The sequence below is a fragment of the Eleginops maclovinus genome, chromosome 2 (genome assembly GCF_036324505.1).
Source record: "Eleginops maclovinus isolate JMC-PN-2008 ecotype Puerto Natales chromosome 2, JC_Emac_rtc_rv5, whole genome shotgun sequence".
NCBI lineage: Eukaryota > Metazoa > Chordata > Actinopteri > Perciformes > Eleginopidae > Eleginops > Eleginops maclovinus.
This window is the reverse complement of record NC_086350.1, coordinates 388,516-411,718: the sequence shown is the minus strand read 5'-3', so window position 1 is coordinate 411,718 and position 23,203 is coordinate 388,516. Positions and strand designations below refer to the sequence as shown.

Here is a 23,203-nt window from a genome sequence, read left to right as displayed (position 1 = left end):
TTAAAGGACTGATGTCACAGCAGGATCTGGAAAACTTGTCCATGCTTTCATCTTCAGTAGACTGGACTACTGTAACGGTGTCTCTACAGGTCTCTAAAACATCTGTTAGGAAGCTGCAGCTGAGTCCTCACTAACACTGAGAGAGAGGACCACATCAGTCCAGTTCTGAGGTCTTTACACTGAGAGAGGGGACCAAATCAATCCAGTTCTGAGGTCTTTACTCTGAGAGAGGGAACCACATCAGTCCAGGTCTGAGGTCTTTACTCTGAGAGAGGGGACTACATCAGTGTCTTTACTCTGAGAGAGGGGACCACATCAGTCCAGTTCTGAGGTCTTTACTCTGAGAGAGGGAACCACATCAGTCCAGTTCTGAGGTCTTTACTCTGAGAGAGGGAACCAAATCAATCCAGTTCTGAGGTCTTTACTCTGAGAGAGGGAACCACATCAGTCCAGGTCTGAGGTCTTTACTCTGAGAGAGGGAACCACATCAGTCCAGGTCTGAGGTCTTTACTCTGAGAGAGGGGACCACATCAGTGTCTTTACTCTGAGAGAGAGGACCACATCAGTCCAGGTCTGAGGTCTTTACACTGAGAGAGGGGACCACATCAGTCCAGGTCTGAGGTCTTTACTCTGAGAGAGAGGACCACATCAGTCCAGTTCTGAGGTCTTTACACTGAGAGAGGGGACCAAATCAATCCAGTTCTGAGGTCTTTACTCTGAGAGAGGGAACCACATCAGTCCAGGTCTGAGGTCTTTACTCTGAGAGAGGGGACCACATCAGTGTCTTTACTCTGAGAGAGGGGACCACATCAGTCCAGGTCTGAGGTCTTTACACTGAGAGAGGGGACCACATCAGTCCAGGTCTGAGGTCTTTACTCTGAGAGAGGGGACCACATCAGTCCAGTTCTGAGGTATTTACATTGAGAGAGGGGACCACATCAGTCCAGGTCTGAGGTCTTCACACTGAGAGAAGGGACCACATCAGTCCAGGTCTGAGGTCTTTACTCTGAGAGAGAGGACCACATCAGTCCAGTTCTGAGGTCTTTACACTGAGAGAGGGGACCACATCAGTCCAGGTCTGAGGTCTTTACTCTGAGAGAGAGGACCATATCAGTCCAGGTCTGAGGTCTTTACTCTGAGAGAGGGGACCACATCAGTCCAGGTCTGAGGTCTTTACTCTGAGAGAGGGGACCACATCAGTCCAGTTCTGAGGTCTTTACTCTGAGAGAGGGGACCACATCAGTCCAGGTCTGAGGTCTTTACTCTGAGAGAGGGGATCACATCAGTCCAGGTCTGAGGTCTTTACACTGAGAGAGGGGACCACATCAGTCCAGGTCTGAGGTCTTTACTCTGAGAGAGGGGACCACATCAGTCCAGGTTTGAGGTCTTCACACTAAGAGAGGGGACCACATCAGTCCAGGTCTGAGGTCTTCACACTGAGAGAGGGGACCACATCAGCCCAGGTTTGAGGTCTTTACTCTGAGAGAGAGGACCACATCAGTCCAGTTCTGAGGTCTTCACACTGAGAGGGGACCACATCAGTCCAGGTCTGAGGTCTTTACTCTGAGAGAGGGGACCACATCAGTCCAGGTCTGAGGTCTTAACTCTGAGAGAGGGGACCACATCAGTCCAGGTCTGAGGTCTTCACACTGAGAGAAGGGACCACATCAGTCCAGGTCTGAGGTCTTTACTCTGAGAGAGAGGACCACATCAGTCCAGTTCTGAGGTCTTTACACTGAGAGAGGGGACCACATCAGTCCAGGTCTGAGGTCTTTACTCTGAGAGAGAGGACCATATCAGTCCAGGTCTGAGGTCTTTACATTGAGAGAGGGGGGACCACATCAGTCCAGGTTTGAGGTCTTCACACTGAGAAAGGGGATCACATCAGTCCAGGTCTGAGGTCTTCACACTGAGAGAGGGGACCACATCAGTCCAGGTTTGAGGTCTTCACACTGAGAGAGGGGATCACATCAATCCAGGTCTGAGGTCTTCACACTGAGAGAGGGGACCACATCAGTCCAGGTCTGAGGTCTTCACACTGAGAGAGGGGACCACATCAGTCCAGGTCTGAGGTCTTCACACTGAGAGAGGGGACCACATCAGTCCAGGTCTGAGGTCTTTACTCTGAGAGAGGGGATCACATCAGTCCAGGTTTGAGGTCTTCACACTGAGAGAGGGGATCACATCAGTCCAGGTCTGAGGTCTTTACATTGAGAGAGGGGGGACCACATCAGTCCAGTTCTGAGGTCTTTACACTGAGAGAGGGGACCACATCAGTCCAGGTCTGAGGTCTTTACTCTGAGAGAGGGGACCACATCAGTCCAGTTCTGAGGTCTTTACTCTGAGAGAGGGGACCACATCAGTCCAGGTCTGAGGTCTTTACTCTGAGAGAGGGGACCACATCAGTGTCTTTACTCTGAGATAGGGGACCACATCAGTCCAGGTCTGAGGTCTTCACACTGAGAGAGGGGACCACATCAGTCCAGGTCTGAGGTCTTTACTCTGAGAGAGGGGACCACATCAGTCCAGGTCTGAGGTCTTTACTCTGAGAGAGGGGACCACATCAGTCCAGCTCTGAGGTCTTTACTCTGAGAGAGGGGACCACATCAGTCCAGGTCTCCTTACGGAGGGGGTCTGCTGTGATCATGACGATCACGACGTGCTGCACGGGAGCATAACGCTGTCATTATCAACAGCTCTGGCGTGGCAGTCATTGCTGTAAGTCTGCAGACAGATCTGCCTTGCAGTTTGTATGTTTTCAGAGGCCCTGGCAACAGGACACGCATCATTGACGTTACCAAGGTGTCACCAGCTCTCGGAACCAGTGTGTGTTCAGCCTTGATTGGAATTCACACATTCTCTGGGTGTGACTCCACAAGGGCCTTTTATGGCAAAGGAAAAAGAAAGACATTTTCTGTTGCATGTGAGAAAGATGAGACCTTTAAGGCTTTTAAAAGTTACTAACTTTAACTTGGAGCAGTCAACATTTGCACTTATTTGCCAGTATGTATGCCACCTATATGATCAGCCCGTTGGTTGGTTGGCAAATAGAGGATGGGAACTTACAAGTCACCTGGATGACAAGAAGTCCGGCCCCTGACAGGGTTTTGCATGTGATACACTGCAGCTGCAAAGAGAGTGCCTGTGAGACAGGCAGATGGTCCTGCAGAGAAACAGGCAGACAGGCAGATGGTCCTGCAGAGAAACAGGCAGACAGGCAGATGGTCCTGCAGAGAAACAGGACCATCTGCCTGTCTGCCTGTTTCTCTGCAGGACCGTCTGCCTGTCTGCCTGTTTCTCTGCAGGACTGTGCTCCACAGACTTATGCCGTTGTTCCAATTGTGCCAATACAAAAGAAACCGAGGAAAAGGAAGACTACAACTGTCCTGACACTGAGGACTGGAGGTGTCCTTATTCTGTTTTGTACAGTTTCATATTTCATATTTTTCATAAAGACGGTTTTTATGGTTGATCAGTGTTGTTTTCCTTTGTGAATGAATGGTCATTGGTATACGTACAATTACTGCCTTTTATTGATCTGAATGACTTAACAAAGAGAATCGACTGGAATTTCAGCGAAGAACTTTTTTTTGGTAGCTTAGCATGACTCGTTATTTTTTTTATAAACTAAAGGTTGTGTAGATCCCAGACTGCGGAGCGGGATGAAACGATAAAAGGCTTCACCTTACGGCCTATCGGGCCCCTCGGTTCCAGAAGAGCTGACTGAGGACCTTCCTGTTCCTGCGGTACTCTGCGGACTGGGATCTTATGTAGTGTCGTGTCTGCAAGCAGAAGCCTCACCGCACCGACCGAGGGAGGGGAGGCCTCACCATCGGGTCCCGGATCTTCAAGGTCCAGAACATCCAGCAACACAACTCCAGCAACTACCACCGGGTCAACATGAACAAGCACTGGAGGAGCGACCTCACGCAAAGACCTACACCAGGCACCCTGACACCTAAATACGAACCTCTGACACCTGCAGCCTGACAACTAAAGACGAACCTCTGACACCTAAAGACAAACCTCTGACACCTAAAGACGAACCTCTGACACCTAAACACGAACCTCTGACACCTAAAGACGAACCTCTGACACCTGCAGCCTGACAACTAAAGACGAACCTCTGACACCTAAAGACAAACCTCTGACACCTAAAGACTAACGTCTGACACCTGCAGCCTGACAACTAAAGACGAACCTCTGACACCTAAAGACGAACATCTGACACCTAAAGATGAATGTCTGACACCTAAAGACGAACCTCTGACACCTAAAGACGAACGTCTGACACCTAAAGACGAACGTCTGACACCTGCAGCCTGACACCTAAAGACGAAACTCTGACACCTAAAGACGAACGTCTGACACCTAAAGACGAACCTCTGACACCTAAAGACGAACGTCTGACACCTAAAGACGAACCTCTGACATCTAAAGACGAACCTCTGACACCGTTAGACGAACCTCTGACACCTAAAGACGAACCTCTGACACCTATAGACGAACCTCTGACACCTGCAGCCTGACACCTAAAGATGAAACTCTGACACCTAAAGACGAACCTCTGACACCTAAAGACGAACGTCTGACACCTAAAGACGAACCTCTGACACCTAAAGACGAACCTCTGACACCGTTAGACGTACCTCTGACACCTAAAGACGAACCTCTGACACCTATAGACGAACCTCTGACACCTGCAGCCTGACTCCTAAAGACAAACCTCTGACACCTAAAGACGAAACCTCTGACACCTGCACCCTGACACCTAAGACAAACCTCTGACACCTAAAGACGAACCTCTGACACCTAAAGACGAACTCTGACACCTGCAGCCTGACACCTAAAGACAAACCTCTGACACCTAAAGACGAACCTCTGACACCTGCACCCTGACACCTAAAGGACAAACCTCTGACACCTAAACAAACCTCTGACAACTAAAGACGAACCTCTGACACCTGCAACCCTGACACCTAAAGACAAACCTCTGACACCTAAAGACGAACCTCTGACACCTAAAGACGAACCTCTGACACCTAAAGACGAACCTCTGACACCTAAGACGAACCTCTGACACCCTAAAGACGAACCTCTGACACCTGCAGCCTGACACCTAAAGACGAACCTCTGACACCTAAAGACGAACCTCTGACACCTAAAGACGAACCTCTGACCACCTAAGACGAACCTCTGACACCTGCAGCCTGACACCTAAGACAAACCTCTGACACCTAAAGAGGAACTCTGACACCTAAAGACGACCTCAGACAACCTGCAGCCTGACACCTAAAGACGAACCTCTGACACCTAAAGACGAACCTCTGACACCTAAAGACGAACCTCTGACACTAAAGACAAACCTCTGACACCTAAAGACGAAACCTCTGACACCTAAGACAACACCTAAAGACGAACCTCTGACACCTAAAGACAACCTCTGACACCTCCTCTGACACCTAAAGACGAACCTCTGACACCTGCAGCCTGACACCTAAAGACAACCTCTGACACCTAAAGACGAACCTCGGACACCTAAAGACAAACCTCTGACACCTAAAGACGAACCTCTGACACCTGCACCCTGACACCTAAAGACAAACCTCTGACACCTAAAGACGCACCTCGGACACCTAAAGACGAACCTCTGACACCTAAATACGAACCTCGGACACCTAAAGACGAACCTCTGACTCCTAAAGACGAACGTCTGACACCTAAAGACGAACCTCTGACACCTAAAGACGAACGTCTGACACCTGCACCCTGAGTCCTAAAGACGAACGTCTGACACCTAAAGACGAACCTCTGACACCTGCACCCTGAGTCCTAAAGACGAACGTCTGACACCTAAAGACGAATGTCTGGCACCTAAAGACGAACCTCTGACACCTGCACCCTGAGTCCTAAAGACGAACGTCTGACTCCTAAAGACGAACGTCTGACTCCTAAAGACGAACGTCTGACTCCTAAAGACGAACCTCTGACACCTGCACCCTGAGTCCTAAAGACGAACCTCTGACACCTGCACCCTGACACCTAAAGACGAACGTCTGACACCTAAAGATGAACCTCTGACACCTAAAGACACACGTAAAGACGAACCTCTGACACCTAAAGACGAACCTCTGACACCTAAAGACGAACCTCTGACACATAAAGACGAACCTCTGACACCTAAAGACGAACCTCTGACTCCTAAAGACGAACCTCTGACACATAAAGACGAACCTCTGACACCTAAAGACGAACCTCTGACTCCTAAAGACGAACGTCTGACTCCTAAAGACGAACGTCTGACTCCTAAAGACGAACGTCTGACTCCTAAAGACGAACGTCTGACACCTAAAGACGAACCTCTGACACCTAAAGACGAACCTCTGACACCTAAAGACGAACCTCTGAAACCTGCACCCTGACTCCTAATGACGAACCTCTGACACCTAAAGACGAAACTCTGAAACCTGCACCCTGATTCCTGACACCTGCACCCTGTCTCCTGACACCCTTTCCTCTGACACCTGCACCCTGATTCCTGCACCCTGACACCGGCACCCTGACTACCCTGACTCCTGTACCCTGACTCCTGCACCCTGACACCTAAAGATGAACCTCTGACACCTGCACCCTGACTCCTGACACCTGCACCCTGACACCTAAAGACGAACCCCTGACTCCTGCACCCTGACTCCTGCACCCTGACACCGGCACCCTGACTTCCCTGACTCCTGCACCATGAATCCTGACTCCTGAACTTTGACTCCTGACTCCTGACTCCTGCACCCTGACTCCTGCACCATGAATCCTGACTCCTGAACTTTGACTCCTGACTCCTGACTCCTGCACCCTGACTCCTGCACCATGACTCCTGACTCCTGAACCCTGACCCTTGCACCCTGACTCCTGACCCCTGCACCCTGACTCCTGAACCCTGAACCCTGACTTTTCACTCCTGAACCCTGCACCCTGACTCCTGAACCCTGACTCCTGAACCCTGCACCCTGACTCCTGCACCCTGACTCCTGACTCCTGACTCCTGCACCATGAATCCTGAATCCTGAACCCTGACTCCTGACTCATGCACCCTGACTCCTGCACCCTGACTCCTGCACCCTGACTCCTGACTCCTGCACCCCGACTCCTGACCCCTGCACCATGACTACTGACTCCTGCACCATGACTACTGACTCCTGACTCCTGCACCCCGACTCCTGACTCCTGCACCCCGACTCCTGCACAATGACTACTGACTCCTGACTCCTGCACCCCGACTCCTGACTCCTGCACCATTACTACTGACTCCTGAGTCCTGCACCCCGACTCCTGACTCCTGCACAATGACTCCTGACTCCTGCACAATGACTACTGACTCCTGACTCCTGACTCCTGCACCCCGACTCCTGACTCCTGCACCATTACTACTGACTCCTGACTCCTGCACCCCGACTCCTGACTCCTGCACTATTACTACTGACTCCTGACTCCTGCACCCCGACTCCTGACTCCTGCACCATGACTCCTGACTCCTGCACCCTGACTCCTGACTCCTGCACCCTGACTCCTGACACCTGCACCCTGACTCCTGAACCCTGAACCCTGACTTTTCACTCCTGAACCCTGCACCCTGACTCCTGAACCCTGACTCCTGAACCCTGCACCCTGACTCCTGAACCCTGCACCCTGACTCCTGCACCCTGACTCCTGAACCCTGACTCCTGACTCCTGCACCATGAATCCTGAATCCTGAACCCTGACTCCTGACTCATGCACCCTGACTCCTGCACCCTGACTCCTGACTCCTGCACCATGACTACTGACTCCTGCACCATGACTACTGACTCCTGACTCCTGCACCCCGACTCCTGACTCCTGCACCCCGAATTCTGACTCCTGCACAATGACTACTGACTCCTGACTCCTGCACCCCGACTCCTGACTCCTGCACCATTACTACTGACTCCTGAGTCCTGCACCCCGACTCCTGACTCCTGCACCATTACTACTGACTCCTGACTCCTGCACCCCGACTCCTGACTCCTGCACAATGACTCCTGACTCCTGCACAATGACTACTGACTCCTGACTCCTGCACCCCGACTCCTGCACCATTACTACTTACTCCTGAGTCCTGCACCCCGACTCCTGACTCCTGCACCATGACTCCTGACTCCTGCACCCTGACTCCTGACTCCTGCACCCTGACTCCTGACACCTGCTCCATGACTCCTGACTCCTGCACCCTGACTCCTGACTCCTGCACCATGACTTCTGACTCCTGAGTCCTGCACCCCGACTCCTGACTCCTGCACCATGAGTCCTGACTCCTGCACCCTGACTCCTGACTCCTGCACCATGACTACTGACTCCTGACTCCTGCACCCCGACTCCTGACTCCTGCACCATGAGTCCTGACTCCTGCACCCTGACTCCTGACTCCTGCACCATGACTCCTGACTCCTGCACCCTGACTCCTGCACCCTGACTCCTGACTCCTGCAGCTGTGATTTTAAGTGCTGTCCTCAGTGATGATGTTGAGCTCCCATCACGGACCCTCTGCCGTCAGAGGTCCTGCAGGGACAGACGACTCTGTTTAAAGCCTCCTTCTTTTATTCTGTTTCCCTCACTCTGATCCTGCTCTGTTAGAACCACCTCGTTCTGAATCTGATCCGTTAGGAAGTGTTTTGTTAGCGTGTTGAAAATAACATATGAATCCAGCGTTGTGTGTTTGATACGTGTTGAGACCCTCCAGACCCCCCCACTCATAAACAGGGAATAAAATCACTTAAAATGAAAGTGTTTTTAACTGTGTCAGTCACACAGATGCAGCACGGGGCGGTGGCAAAGTGGTTAGGGGCTTGGCCTGGGAACTGGAAGGTCACCAGTTCAAGTCCCCGAAAGACCAAGTGCCACCGTGGTGTCCCTGAGCAAGACACTGGTTACCTACACTGCTCCCCGGGCGCCGTACATAATGGCAGCCCACTGCTCCTAACACTAGGATGGGTCAAATGCAGAGACCGCATTTCGTTGTCCTAGTACTTGTACTCTGTGCAATGACAATAAAGTTGAATCTTCAATCTTGAATCTTCTTCAATCTAAACATAAAGTCATTTCAGATATGAACAACATCAGATAAATCTGCAAAGAAATGTAACAAACATATCTGAATCGAACGTTTCAGTGTGTCCCCAGATTCACAACGTGCAGAAATAACACGTTTGGTTATTTCTGTATTTGTTCCGTTATATAATGTAATGTGCTGTAGAGTCAGAACAGGGGAGCCTCCTGCAGGCTGGACAGAGTCACACTGCATCAGCGTTTATTAAAGGAACTCGTGAGGGAAGTATAAACAACAAGAAAACACAGGTGATCAGTGTGAAGGTGTGCTGCATGCTGTAATGGATGACAGCAGAGACCCAGGTCAGTGAGAGAGCGATACACGCTGAGTCATTGTGAGGCAGGATACTTCACTAAAGTAAGGAAACGTCTGGTTCAGTTTTCCTATTCCAGACTGAAGGAGCTTCACATCCTGAAGAGCCTCGGTCTGACTCTGAGCTGCGGAGGAACTTCCGCTCTCGATGTCACTTCCTGTGATGAAGATGGTGGTCCAGGGAGGCGACTGAGTCTCCGCACAGATTCACCCGGAGAATGTGCCTCGGCGGCGGGCAGCCTGGAGCTCTGCGGCCGGGGCTCGGGAGGTGGGTGTGTGTCGGTGCGTCGGCGTGTGTGTGTCGGTGCCTTTGTGTCGGTGTGTCGGTGTGTGTCGGTGGCCACTGTGGCCACGAACATGGCTTCCTAAAGTGCAGGCAGCTCGCCAGCAGGGAGTCTGCAGGAGTCATGGCGCAGAGAAGAAACTTCAGGAGATCAGAGCCTGTGCAGACCCCCAGTTACAGAGCGGGGTGGGTGGGGTGCAGGGGGTGCAGGGGGTGCAGGACGTGCAGGACAGCAGGACAGCAGGACAGCAGGAGATGGGAATAGTTCTATAAGTTACACATTTAAAACAGAGTGTAAAGTAAATTCTGCTCAGTGAAATAAATACTGCTTATTGTAACAGTAAATACATATGTGAGATGTATTATATTATTTATGTATATATTATTATGTATATATTTATGTATTATATTATTTTATTTATATATTACATTATTTTTTTATATATTATATTATTTTATTTATATATTATATTATTTATATATTATATTATTTATATATTATATTATTTTATTTATGTATTATTTTATTTATGTATTATTTTATTTATATATTATATTATTTATATATTATATTATTTATGTATTATATTATTTATGTATTATATTATTTATATATTATATTATTTATATATTATATTATTTATATATTATATTATTTATGTATTATATTATTTATGTATTATATTATTTATGTATTATATTATTTATATATTATATTATTTATGTATTATATTATTTTATTTATATTATTTATATATTATATTATTTTATTTATATATTATATTATTTATATATTATATTATTTATGTATTATATTATTTTATTTATATATTACATTATTTTTTTATATATTATATTATTTTATTTATATATTATATTATTTATATATTATATTATTTATATATTATATTATTTTATTTATGTATTATTTTATTTATGTATTATTTTATTTATATATTATATTATTTATGTATTATATTATTTATGTATTATTTTATTTATATATTATATTATTTATATATTATATTATTTATGTATTATATTATTTTATTTATATATTACATTATTTTTTTATATATTATATTATTTTATTTATATATTATATTATTTATATATTATATTATTTATATATTATATTATTTTATTTATGTATTATTTTATTTATGTATTATTTTATTTATATATTATATTATTTATATATTATATTATTTATATATTATATTATTTATGTATTATATTATTTATGTATTATATTATTTATGTATTATTTTATTTATATATTATATTATTTATATATTATATTATTTATGTATTATATTATTTTATTTATATATTACATTATTTTTTATATATTATATTATTTATTTATATATTATATTATTTATATATTATATTATTTATGTATTATATTATTTTATTTATATATTATATTATTTATGTATTATATTATTTATATATTATATTATTTATATATTATATTATTTATATATTATATTATTTATATATTATATTATTTATGTATTATATTATTTATGTATTATATTATTTATATATTATATTATTTATGTATTATATTATTTATATATTATATTATTTATATATTATATTATTTATGTATTATATTATTTATATATTATATTATTTATATATTATATTATTTATATATTATATTATTTATATATTATATTATTTATATATTATATTATTTATATATTATATTATTTATGTATTATATTATTTATATATTATATTATTTATGTATTATATTATTTTATTTATATATTAACACATCAGAACTTTTTTTCTGTTTTTCACTTTTGATCCAAATTTCACTTGTTTCCTCAAATTTGATTCTTCTCAGAATTCTGACTTTTCCTCATAATTAGATTTTGTTTTAGAAATATGATTTTTTTCCGTTTATTTCTCAGAATATGATCAAAAGAAATTCACAACATGAACTTTTTTAAGAGTTTGACTTTTTTTTCAAAATTTCTCAGAATCTCACCTTTTTTTATATCACCTTTTTTCAGGGAGAGGCTTTTTCTTTTTTTTCCCTTTTAACAATTTTTCAGAATTTCACTTTTCAAAATATGTTTCGACTTTTTCTCAGATTTTTTACATCTTTGAGAATTTCATGTTTTTTTCAGAATTCAGATTGCGCTCTGGTTTCAGACAGAGGGTGAAAAGAGGAGCCGCAGCTCAGGCAGGATGAGAACAATAAAGCAGTGAGACATGTCCCAGGAGAGACACAGAGCATGGAGACATGTCCCAGTAGAGGCACGGAGACATGTCCCAGTAGAGACACAGAGCATGGAGACATGTCCCAGTAGAGGCACGGAGACATGTCCCAGTAGAGACACAGAGCATGGAGACATGTCCCAGTTGAGACACAGAGCACGGAGACATGTCCCAGGAGAGACACAGAGCATGGAGACATGTCCCAGGAGAGACACAGAGCATGGAGACATGTCCCAGTAGAGACACAGAGCATGGAGACATGTCCCAGTAGAGACACAGAGCATGGAGACATGTCCCAGTAGAGACACAGAGCATGGAGACATGTCCCAGTAGAGACACAGAGCATGGAGACATGTCCCAGGAGAGACACAGAGCATGGAGACATGTCCCAGGAGAGACGCAGAGCATGGAGACGGTCTGATGATGATGAAGATATCAGATATGTGTGTGAAAGATGAAGGTGTGTTTTGTCTTTGAGCAGCGTCTTGTTTCTGATGGGAAGTGTTTGGTGCAGGTTGTGAGCGGCTGATCTGCAGGATGTCTCCAGAATGAGCGAGCCGTCGCTGGACCTCTGGTGTGAGTATACCTCATCAACACTGAACCAGAACCAGGCCTTCTAGAGCAGGGATTGGTTCTCAGAACTCTGCTTTCTGTCTTTATGTCACATGTGGTTGGGGGTGAGCGCTGACACGTCTCCTGTCTCCCTGCAGTCTGTGAGGACTGCCAGGATCACTTCCAGGACGAGTGTCCGTCCCACGGGCCACCGCTGCTCGTCCCCGACACACCTGCGGCTCCGGGGTTGGCCAACAGGGCGGCGCTCACCGTGCCGTCCAGCCTGGAGCTGTTCGGGGAGGGGGGGCAGGTGGACGTCCGCTGCCGGAACCACTGCATCCCAAGGGGGGCCGTGTTCGGGCCCTACGAGGGGGAGCTGGTCCGCAGGGACCAACCCTCCGGAGGCTGCTCCTGGATAGTAAGAGGAAACTGGTTCTACCAAAACCACCAAATATAACTCAGTCAAATTAATTTTGATGGACAGTTCTATATCTTCTTTAAGTTCAGCGTTAAAAAATATATAGAACTGTCCATCAAAATGAATCTGTTAATATATCTATCGGTGTCATTGCAGATCGTTGACTCTGACTCCTATCAGTCCATCGATGGCAGCGATGAGACCAAAGCCAACTGGATGAGGTGATGCTCTACACACACACACACACACTCACACACACACACACACACACACACACTCACTTAACAACTGTCCGCTAGCCAAAAATAACAACTGCTGAAATGTCCAAATTGACCAATCAAAATCGAGTATCCAGCTAAGCTGTGTGATAATGCTGGATGTTGTTGTTGTCCTGCAGGTTTGTGCGCTCATCCTCTGACAGCGACAGGAACCTGACGGCATTTCAGCGCCAAGGAAACCTTTACTTCAGAGCGAGGCGCCGCCTACAGGCCGGGGAGACGCTCAGGGTGTGGTACAGCGAGGACTACATCCAGAGACTGCAACGCCTCGCACAGGAGACACTGCACCACACAGGTGAGACACACAGGTGAGGCACACAGGTGAGACACACAGGTGAGACACACAGGTGAGGCACACAGGTTGGACACACAGGTGAGACACACAGGTGAGGCACACAGGTGAGGCACACAGGTTGGACACACAGGTTGGACACACAGGTGAGACACACAGGTGAGGCACACAGGCGAGACAAACCGGTGAGGCACACAGGCGAGACAAACAGGTGAGACATACTCAGGTGAGAAACACTGGTGAGACACACAGGTGAGGCACATAGGTTTGACACACAGGTGAGACACACACAGGTGAGACACAAAGGTGAGGCACACCGGCGAGGCACACAGGTGAGGCACACAGGTGGGACACACAGGTGAGACACACACAGGTGAGGCACAAAGGCGAGACACACAGGTGAGGCACACAGGTGAGACACACAGGTGAGGCACACAGGTGGGACACACAGGTGAGACACACACAGGTGAGGCACAAAGGTGAGACACACAGGTGAGGCACACAGGTGAGGCACACAGGTGGGACACACAGGTGAGACACAAACAGGCGACACACACACAGGTGAGACACACGCCGGTGAGACACACAGGTGGGACACACACACAGAAGCCTGTTTTCTAAAGGTTTTGTGTTGCAGACCCCGGCGGGCCTGAAGCGCTGCACAAAGTCCTGCAGGACGTCAAGTCTCCGTGCCTGCAGTCAGTGCTGCAGGGCAAAGCCAGCGAGGAGGCCGAGCCCCCCCTAAAGAGGAGGAAGATCGACCTCATCTTCAAAGACGTCCTGAAGCTGAAGGAGGAGGAGGAGGAGGAGGAGTGTGGAGAGAAACACCACCTTCAGATCAAAAAGCTGGGTATTCAGGTGCAGAGAGATCTATTCAACATGAATAAAGCTTTATTAGCACAGCACACTTCAACAGCAGCTCAGAGCTCTAACAACATGCCTCTCCTAGGAGGAGGAGCCGTCTACCTCCGGCTGCCCCAGCTGTGTGAAGCTGAGGAGGAGGATCCTGGAGCTGGAGGAGGAGCTTTCTCGCCTGAGAGGAGGGCGGCGGGGTGCTCCAACAACCTCCACACAGGAGCCCCCCCACCCTGAGCAGGGCCCCGTCGAGGACCTTACAGGTGCGATATACTTTTACGGGGTAGGGTATTTTAGATAAGTCAGTTGTTCAATGCTTTTATTTGGAAGTCAGTAAATCCCTCATGTTACGTGAACTAAAAGCTGGAAATCTGGAATATGGTTTTCTGCAGGGATGGAGCCCTTGACGCCCCCTCAGGTGGTTCTGGATGAAGACGACCCTGACATGGACTCGGCTGACGACTCTGTCGTGGCGGATCTCGTGATTTGTCCCGAAGACTCGCTGAAGCTCTCCTCTGGAGGAAGCCGTCGGATCCGGCGCTTCAAGCAGGAGTGGTTGAAGAAGTTCTGGTTCCTCCGCTACTCGCCGACCCTCAACGAGATGTGGTGCCACGTCTGCCGTCAGTACACCGTGCAGTCGTCCCGGACCTCCGCCTTCATCGTGGGCTCCAAGCAGTTCAAGATCCACACCATTAAGCTACACAGCCAGAGCAACCTGCACAAGAAGTGCCTGCAGCTCTACAAGCTGCGCATGCATCCCGAGAAGACGGAGGAGATGTGCAGGAACATGACGCTGCTGTTCAACGCCGCGTATCACCTGGCCATGGAAGGCCGGCCCTTCTCAGACCTGCGACCGCTGGCAGAGCTGCTGAAAAGGTGCGAGCTCAAAGTGGTGGACCAGTACCTGAACGATGGAGACTGTCAGATCCTCCTGCACCACATCGCCCGGGCGCTGAAGGAAGACCTGGCCGAGAAGATGCGCCTGTCTCCTTTTCTGAGTGTCATAATGGACGCCCAGAACGACGACCTGTTTTCAGACATGGTGGCCGTCTACGTGCAGTTCATTACCAACGAGGGCTCCCCGAACACGGAGTTCCTGTCCTTGCAGAGACTCGGCATGCCCAGTGTGGACGGGTACCTGCAGGTGATGGACCGAGCCTTTGGCGTTCTTGGCCTCAGGTTTCAGGACCTGCTGGTGGTCGGCGTCGGGGTGGACGGCACCAACATCTCCGCAGGAATGAGAGCCAGCCTCTACGTGGCGGTGCAGAAGACTTTCCCCTGGATCCTGTGCCTTCCTATCATGATCCACCGGCCCCACCTGGAGGTGCTGGACGCCATCAGTGGGAAGGAGCTCTCCTGTCTGGAGGACTTGGAGACCAACCTCAAGCAGCTCCTCAGCTTCTACCGCTACTCCCCCCGCATGATGGCTGAGCTGCGATCCACAGCTCCGACTCTGTCGGAGGAGACGGAGTTCCTGGGAGACATCAGAGCCATTCGCTGGATAATCGGAGAACCGAACGTCTTGAACGCGCTCATCAAAGACTACCTGGAAGTGGTTGCACACCTGAAGGAGATCAGCAGCCAGACGCAGAGGGCCGACGCTGCCGCCATCGCCCTCACCCTGCTCCAGTTCCTCCTGGACTATCAGTCAGTGAAGCTCATCTACTTCCTCCTGGACATCATTGCCGTTCTCTCACGGTTGGCCTTCACCTTCCAGGGGGAAAACCACCTCCTGGTGTCACAGGTGGAGGCCAAGATAGAGGACGCCATACTGGAGATCGGCCAGATGGTGGATTTCCCAGGAGAGTACCTGCAGGAGTTTGAAGAAAACTTCCGGGAAAGTTTCAACGGTGTCGCTCTGAAGAACCTGCGTGTCGCAGAGTCCAAGTTCCAGTCGATCCGGGAGAAGATCTGCAACAAGAGTCAGGGCATCCTGTCTCAGAGGCTGGACCTGCAGAGCCGCCCCTTTGCAAAAGCCTGCAGGGTGCTGGATCTGAACACCTGGCCGCACAACCGTGAGGACCTGCAGGTGTACGGGGACGAGGAGATCCAGGTGATACTCAACCACATGGAGTCCCTCCCCTCAGGAGTTCTGGAGGCCCGGGGCGGCCTGCTGGGTGAGTGGAGGGACCTGAAAGCTGACTACTTCAGCATGAACGGCTTCAAGGAGGTGCTGGGTCACGTCTGCAGGTACAAGCAGCGCTTCCCTCGGTTGAACCGAGTCCTGCAGGCGGTCCGGGTGCTGCCCAGCTCCACAGCCTGCTGCGATAAAGGCCGGGGGTCTCTGCAGAAAATGTGCAAGAACAACCGGTCCCGGCTGAGTCTGGAGCAGATGAACGACCTGCTGACGGTGGCCGTTAACGGGCCGCCCATCGCCAACTTTGATGGGAAGCGAGCGCTGGACAGCTGGTTCGAGGAGAAGTCCGGCAGCAGCTGCTCTCTGTCGGCCGAGGTGCTGAGCAGGATGTCCGCCGCCGACCAGAAGACGGTCCTGCACAGCATGGACGTCAACACAGAGTTTTACCCCGACGTCTGACGGTCTGTCTGTCTTTCCTGTTAGGAACCCGGAGATGAGACCCCAATCATTTGCACAATTATCACAAGTTGCTTTAATCAGCATCTGCAGACAATAGCTAGGAATGGTTTTGGACAGTTTCGGGGGGTTCTGGAGGTTGGATAAATACCATTGGACGAGGGAGAGGCTGCCTTCAGAGTCCATGTCAGAAACCAGCCTCTCTGCAGCACAAATAGACTCGACCACAACAACCAGCGTGTTTGTGTTGTTCGCTCAGCTGCAGCCACTGCAGAAAGACGTGTCAGACATACCATAATAACTCACTTGTTTTAAACGTAATCAATGAGCACTTGTTGCCAGAATAAGAGTCTGCTGTCAGTCGGGGGGTGGGGTGTGTGTATGTGAAAGGCTTTTTATATTTCTATAGTGCTGCTTCTCTCGGTGTGTAAAGTGTAAATGCTTCTTATGTTTTTAAGGACAGTATTTTTCTGCTGATGATGAAGGAGCTGTCTGGATATTATTATCGTGATGATGATGATTATTATTATAATAATAATAACAATAATAACAATAACAACAATAACAGTTATTATTACTGTTATTATTATTATTATTATTATTATTATTATTGTTATTATTATTATTGTTATTATTGTTATTATTATTATTATTGTTATTATTGTTATTATTTTTATTATTGTTATTATTATTATTATTGTTATTATTATTGTTATTATTATTATTATTGTTATTATTGTTATTATTATTATTATTGTTATTATTGTTATTATTTTTATTATTGTTATTATTGTTATTATTGTTTTTATTATTGTTATTATTATTGTTATTATTATTATTTTTATTATTGTTGTTATTATTATTGTTATTATTTTTATTATTATTGTTGTTATTATTGTTATTATTGTTATTATTATTGTTGTTTCTATTATTATTATTATTATTTTTTTATTATTATTTTTATTATTATTATTTTTATTATTGTTGTTATTATTATTATTATTGTTATTATTGTTATTATTATTATTATTGTTATTATTATTATTATTATTGTTATTGTTGTTTTTATTATTATTATTATTATTGTTTTTATTAATACTGTGTTCCGGCCAAAGCTCAGGCTTACGATCCTTCGTTTCAAACGGCTTGAGGAGCTCGGAGGATCTGTAATATTAAGCTCTTTCTCAAGTTTTATTAAATCGCTTTCTATCTTTAGGTTAAAGGAACATTTCATCATTTGGGGAAACACACTTATTAGCTTTGTGCAGGAGACCGTACGGGGGCCGTTTGTTATTCTGACGCACTGTGTAACTCCCCTCTAACTCTGGGCCGGGTCTGGGTTTAAAGCTGTGTCTGTGATCTCTTAGCGCTGTAACCGGGACTTACCTGCTAGAGGTTAGAAGCAGCCATGCTAACAGTTCCCCTCTGCTTCCGGTCATTATGCTAAGCTAAGCTAAGGTCCCCTGAGCCCTGTGTTTCTCTGAAGGCTCAAACTGTTCTGAATGTCTGCTCTTTACTTCACCCAGAGGTAAACACATGCCTTTGTTGTTGTTTACAGATTGTGCATGTTTGTATGCATGAGTGGTTTGAGTTGTATCCCATAAGTATGAGGAGGTACAGGTATTAACTTTGCTCCGCCTTCTGTTCCCGGGCTGATTGTAACCCCTCCTCAGTTCTTCCTGTTTTCTGAGCTGATCAAAGATAAACCAAAGGAGAATGAGAGCTTTCTTTATCGTCAGTCCTCTGTCAGTGCTTCAGTCCACATTGTGAAGCTGCTCTGAGTACTGATCAGGTCCTCTGATCAGGTCCTCTGGTCATTCCTCTGCTCAGTCCTCTGGTCAGGTCCTCTGGTCAGTCCTCTGGTCAGTTCCTCTGATCAGGTCCTCTGGTCGGTCCTCTGGTCGGTCCTCTGGTCAGTCCTCTGGTCAGGTCCTCTGGTCGGTCCTCTGGTCAGGTCCTCTGGTCAGGTCCTCTGGTCGGTCCTCTGGTCGGTCCTCTGGTCAGTCCTCTGGTCAGGTCCTCTGGTCGGTCCTCTGGTCAGGTCCTCTGGTCGGTCCTCTGGTCGGTCCTCTGGTCAGGTCCTCTGATCAGTCCTCTGGTCAGGTCCTCTGATCAGGTCCTCTGGTCGGTCCTCTGGTCGGTCCTCTGGTCAGGTCCTCTGGTCGGTCCTCTGGTCGGTCCTCTGGTCAGGTCCTCTGATCAGTCCTCTGGTCAAGTCCTCTGATCAGGTCCTCTGGTCGGTCCTCTGGTCAGTCCTCTGGTCAGGTCCTCTGGTCAGTCCTCTGTCAGTGCTTCAGTCCACATTGTGAAGCTGCTCTGAGTACTGATCAGGTCCTCTGGTCAGTCCTCTGGTCAGTCCTCTGTTCATGTCCTCTGGTCAGTCCTCTGTCAGTGCTTCAGTCCATATTGTGAAGCTGCTCTGAGTACTGATCAGGTCCTCTGGTCAGTCCTCTGGTCAGTCCTCTGGTCAGTCCTCTGTTCATGTCCTCTGTTCATGTCCTCTGTCAGTGCTTCAGTCCACATTGTGAAGCTGCTCTGAGTACTGATCAGGTCCTCTGGTCAGTCCTCTGGTCAGGTCCTCTGGTCAGTCCTCTGTCAGTGCTTCAGTCCACATTGTGAAGCTGCTCTGAGTACTGATCAGGTCCTCTGGTCAGTCCTCTGGTCAGTCCTCTGTTCATGTCCTCTGGTCAGTCCTCTGTCAGTGCTTCAGTCCACATTGTGAAGCTGCTCTGAGTACTGATCAGGTCCTCTGGTCAGTCCTCTGGTCAGTCCTCTGTTCATGTCCTCTGTTCATGTCCTCTGTTCATGTCCTCTGGCCTTAACAGAGTTCATCAGCGATCCCAGCAGGGGGTCGGAGGAGAGGCTGCTGGTTAATGATCCAGCTCGTGCATCAAGAAGAACTTCCCTTCTCACTGTGATTTGTTCTGGAGGCATCCCATAATACTCTGAACAGCTTCAAGTATCTGGAGCCCAAACTGCTGTCCAGAATAGAAATGCAGTTTTTTTTACGGAGGCGTTGGACTCAGACGATGAACACACAGACCATAATAACTAGAGAACAATGACCGGACAGACACAGAGAAGCACTCAGTGTAAAATCTCAGTGTGATGCAGGAAGTGTGTGGGGGGGGGGGGGCACACATTGACTCTCAGAGAATAACTTCTATAAATCAGCGGGGTCTTCTCCCCCAGGGGTCCGGAGCTGAGCACTGGTTGCTGGGAGACTGGGAGCGCTTTGTTCCAGCTTCTGTCTGCGGCCGAGCAATAACCAGAATACATGGGTTATTTTCATTAAGGAGTAATTAATGAACGATTAAATACAACGATCCAAACATGCAAAACACATCAGATAAATACGGCTAAAAGGAAATGTTCAAATCTATAAAAAGAACTTTTGAAAAGGATCAAGTAAAATCAATTTAAGAAATATAACTTTAAGAGATCAATAAAAAATAACCAAAATACTTTCACAAATAAAATACAGAAATATAAACCGTTAGAGACGTTCAAGATGTGAACCAATAAATACAGTGTGTGTGTGTGTGTGTGTGTGTGTGTGTGTGTGTGTGTGTGTGTGTGTGTGTGTGTGTGTGTGTGTGTGTGTGTGTGTGTGTGTGTGTGTGTGTGTGTGTGTGTGTGTGTGTGTGTGTGTGTGGATTTAACACAACACAGTGATTGTTGAGGAGGAGGAGGAGGAGGAGGAGCAGGAGGACAGGATGCCTTTGTGGTCTGCAGGACAAAGAGACGCTCTCAGTTTACAGTCCACTGCAAACGCCTCGGACAGCAGACCTCCACCCGGCTCCTCCTGGACTCCTGATTTACTCCTGATTTACTCCTGATTTACTCCTGAGTTATTCCTGTTTCTCCTGTTTCTCCTGTTTTTCTTGGTGCTCCTGGTTCCCTTGGTGCTCCTGGTTCCCCTGGTGCTCCTGGTTCTCCCGGTGCTCCTGGTTCTCCTGAAACATGCCGCGCTGCCTCTGGCTCCTGCTGCTGTGCTGCGGGGCGCTCCCTCTGGGTGAGTCACTCAATAATTGATATAAGAGAGAGCTCCTGCAGGAGGGACACTCCTGTTGACTCCTTCAGAGGTCCTGAAAGAGACGTCAGTCTGTGTTCTGTTGTGGAGATCTTTATCCTCCAGAAGAACTCTGAGGATCAGCAGCATCGAAGCAACAAACAACCAATAACAACATCTGAAAACCACCCTGATGGCACAGAGAGTAGAGAGACACAGAGAGTACAGAGACACAGAGACACAGAGAGTAGAGAGACACAGAGACACAGAGACACAGAGAGTACAGAGACACAGAGACACAGAGACACAGAGACACAGAGAGTAGAGAGACACAGAGACACAGAGACACAGAGTGTAGAGAGACACAGAGACACAGAGACAGAGAGACAGAGAGACAGAGAGACACAGAGACACAGAGTGTAGAGAGACACAGAGACACAGAGACACAGAGTGTAGAGAGACACAGAGACACAGAGTGTAGAGAGACACAGAGAGTAGAGAGACACAGAGACACAGAGAGTAGAGAGACACAGAGACACAGAGACACAGAGTGTAGAGAGACACAGAGACACAGAGTGTAGAGAGACACAGAGACACAGAGAGTAGAGAGACACAGAGAGTAGAGAGACACAGAGAGTAGAGAGACACAGAGACACAGAGACACAGAGTGTAGAGAGACACAGAGACACAGAGACAGAGAGACACAGAGACACAGAGAGACACAGAGACACAGAGACACAGAGTGTAGAGAGACACAGAGACAGAGAGACACAGAGACACAGAGAGTAGAGAGACACAGAGACAGAGAGACAGAGAGACAGAGAGACACAGAGACACAGAGACACACAGAGACACAGAGAGTAGAGAGACACGAGACACAGAGAGTAGAGAGACACAGAGACACAGAGAGACACAGAGACACAGAGACACAGAGTGTAGAGAGACACAGAGACACAGAGACAGAGAGACACAGAGACACAGAGAGACAGAGAGACACAGAGACACAGAGAGTAGAGAGACACAGAGAGTAGAGAGACACAGAGACACAGAGAGTAGAGAGACACAGAGACACAGAGAGACAGAGAGACACAGAGAGTAGAGAGACACAGAGACACAGAGAGACAGAGAGACACAGAGACACAGAGACAGAGAGACACAGAGACACAGAGACACAGAGAGCCGAGAGACACAGAGACACAGAGACACAGAGAGTAGAGAGACACAGAGACACAGAGAGACAGAGAGACACAGAGACACAGAGACACAGAGACACAGAGAGCCGAGAGACACAGAGACACAGAGAGTAGAGAGACACAGAGACACAGAGAGACACAGAGACACAGAGACACAGAGTGTAGAGAGACACAGAGACACAGAGACAGAGAGACACAGAGACACAGAGAGACAGAGAGACACAGAGACACAGAGAGTAGAGAGACACAGAGAGTAGAGAGACACAGAGACACAGAGAGTAGAGAGACACAGAGACACAGAGAGACACAGAGACACAGAGAGTAGAGAGACACAGAGACACAGAGAGACAGAGAGACACAGAGACACAGAGACAGAGAGACACAGAGACACAGAGACACAGAGACACAGAGAGCCGAGAGACACAGAGACACAGAGACACAGAGACACAGAGACACAGAGAGCCGAGTTATTGAACCCTACAGACCAGAACGAAGGTAAAAGGTCCTTTTGGTAATCCTGGTCTCCTCTTCCTCCTGCTCCTGCTCCTGCTCCTCCCCCTCCTCCTCCCCCTCCTGCTCCTCCTCCTCCTGCTCCTCCTCTCCTCCTACTCCTACTCCTCATCCTGTTCCTCCTCTCTCTTCCTCCTGCTCCCATGCTCCTCCTCTCTCTTCCTCCTGCTCCTCCTGCTCCCCCCCTCTCGTCCTCCTCCTACTCCTCATCCTGCTCCTCCTCTCTTCCTCCTGCTCCTCCTGCTCCTCCTCTCTCGCCCTCCTCCTATTCCTCCTCCTGCTCCTCCTCTCTCCTCCTCTTCATCCTGCTCCTCCTCCTCCTCTCTCCTCCTCTTCCACCTACTCCTCCTCCTGCTCCTCCTCCTCCTCTTCCTCCTGTTCCTCCTCCTGCTCTCCCTCCTGCTCCTCCTCTCTCCTCAGGTTCTGCTCTGCGCTGTTACAAGTGTTCTGATTACACGGGTCTCTGTCAGAACGTTCAGGAGTGTACGTTCGAGGACTCCTGCATCTCCCTCAGCGAGAGAGGTGAGTCCTGCTGTGCGTACAAGTACACCTTAGTACAGTACTGTGCGTACAAGTACACCTTATTACAGTACTGTGCGTACAAGTACA

The 23,203-nt window shown here is 47.5% G+C and overlaps 2 protein-coding genes across 3 annotated transcripts in view; both read left to right on the top strand.

The window, feature by feature from the left end:
* The first annotated feature begins 9,594 nt into the window (after positions 1-9,594).
* On the top strand, positions 9,595-17,488 carry prdm11 (PR domain containing 11). The gene is made up of 8 exons (XM_063899786.1): positions 9,595-9,698; positions 12,466-12,527; positions 12,662-12,921; positions 13,078-13,142; positions 13,319-13,494; positions 14,129-14,349; positions 14,441-14,609; positions 14,739-17,488. The coding sequence occupies exons 2-8, from the start codon at positions 12,500-12,502 to the stop codon at positions 16,880-16,882; spliced, it is 3,063 nt and encodes a 1,020-aa protein (XP_063755856.1). The 5' UTR covers positions 9,595-9,698; positions 12,466-12,499; the 3' UTR covers positions 16,883-17,488.
* A 409-nt stretch (positions 17,489-17,897) lies between these two features.
* cd59b (CD59 molecule (CD59 blood group) b) overlaps positions 17,898-23,203 on the top strand; it is a 7,076-nt gene continuing 1,770 nt past the window's right edge. Inside the window, exons 1-3 of one of the 2 annotated variants that reach the window (XM_063875885.1) lie at positions 17,898-19,532; positions 19,624-20,894; positions 23,015-23,116. In XM_063875885.1, coding sequence (XP_063731955.1) covers positions 20,843-20,894; positions 23,015-23,116 — 154 coding nt within the window. In that variant the 5' untranslated portion in view covers positions 17,898-19,532; positions 19,624-20,842. Of the gene's footprint in view, positions 20,895-23,014; positions 23,117-23,203 lie in introns of both variants that reach the window. The other variant, XM_063875879.1, reaches the window with a different exon arrangement.

What these genes read in the sequence shown, in the direction of transcription:
- prdm11 (XM_063899786.1), top strand. Translation starts at nt 12,500, where the DNA reads ATGAGCGAGCCGTCGCTGGACCTCTGGT. An exon ending in GCCGTCGCTGGACCTCTGGT is followed by an intron (nt 12,528 to 12,661) that starts GTGAGTATACCT and finishes GTCTCCCTGCAG; the next exon opens with TCTGTGAGGACTGCCAGGAT. An exon ending in CCGGAGGCTGCTCCTGGATA is followed by an intron (nt 12,922 to 13,077) that starts GTAAGAGGAAAC and finishes GTGTCATTGCAG; the next exon opens with ATCGTTGACTCTGACTCCTA.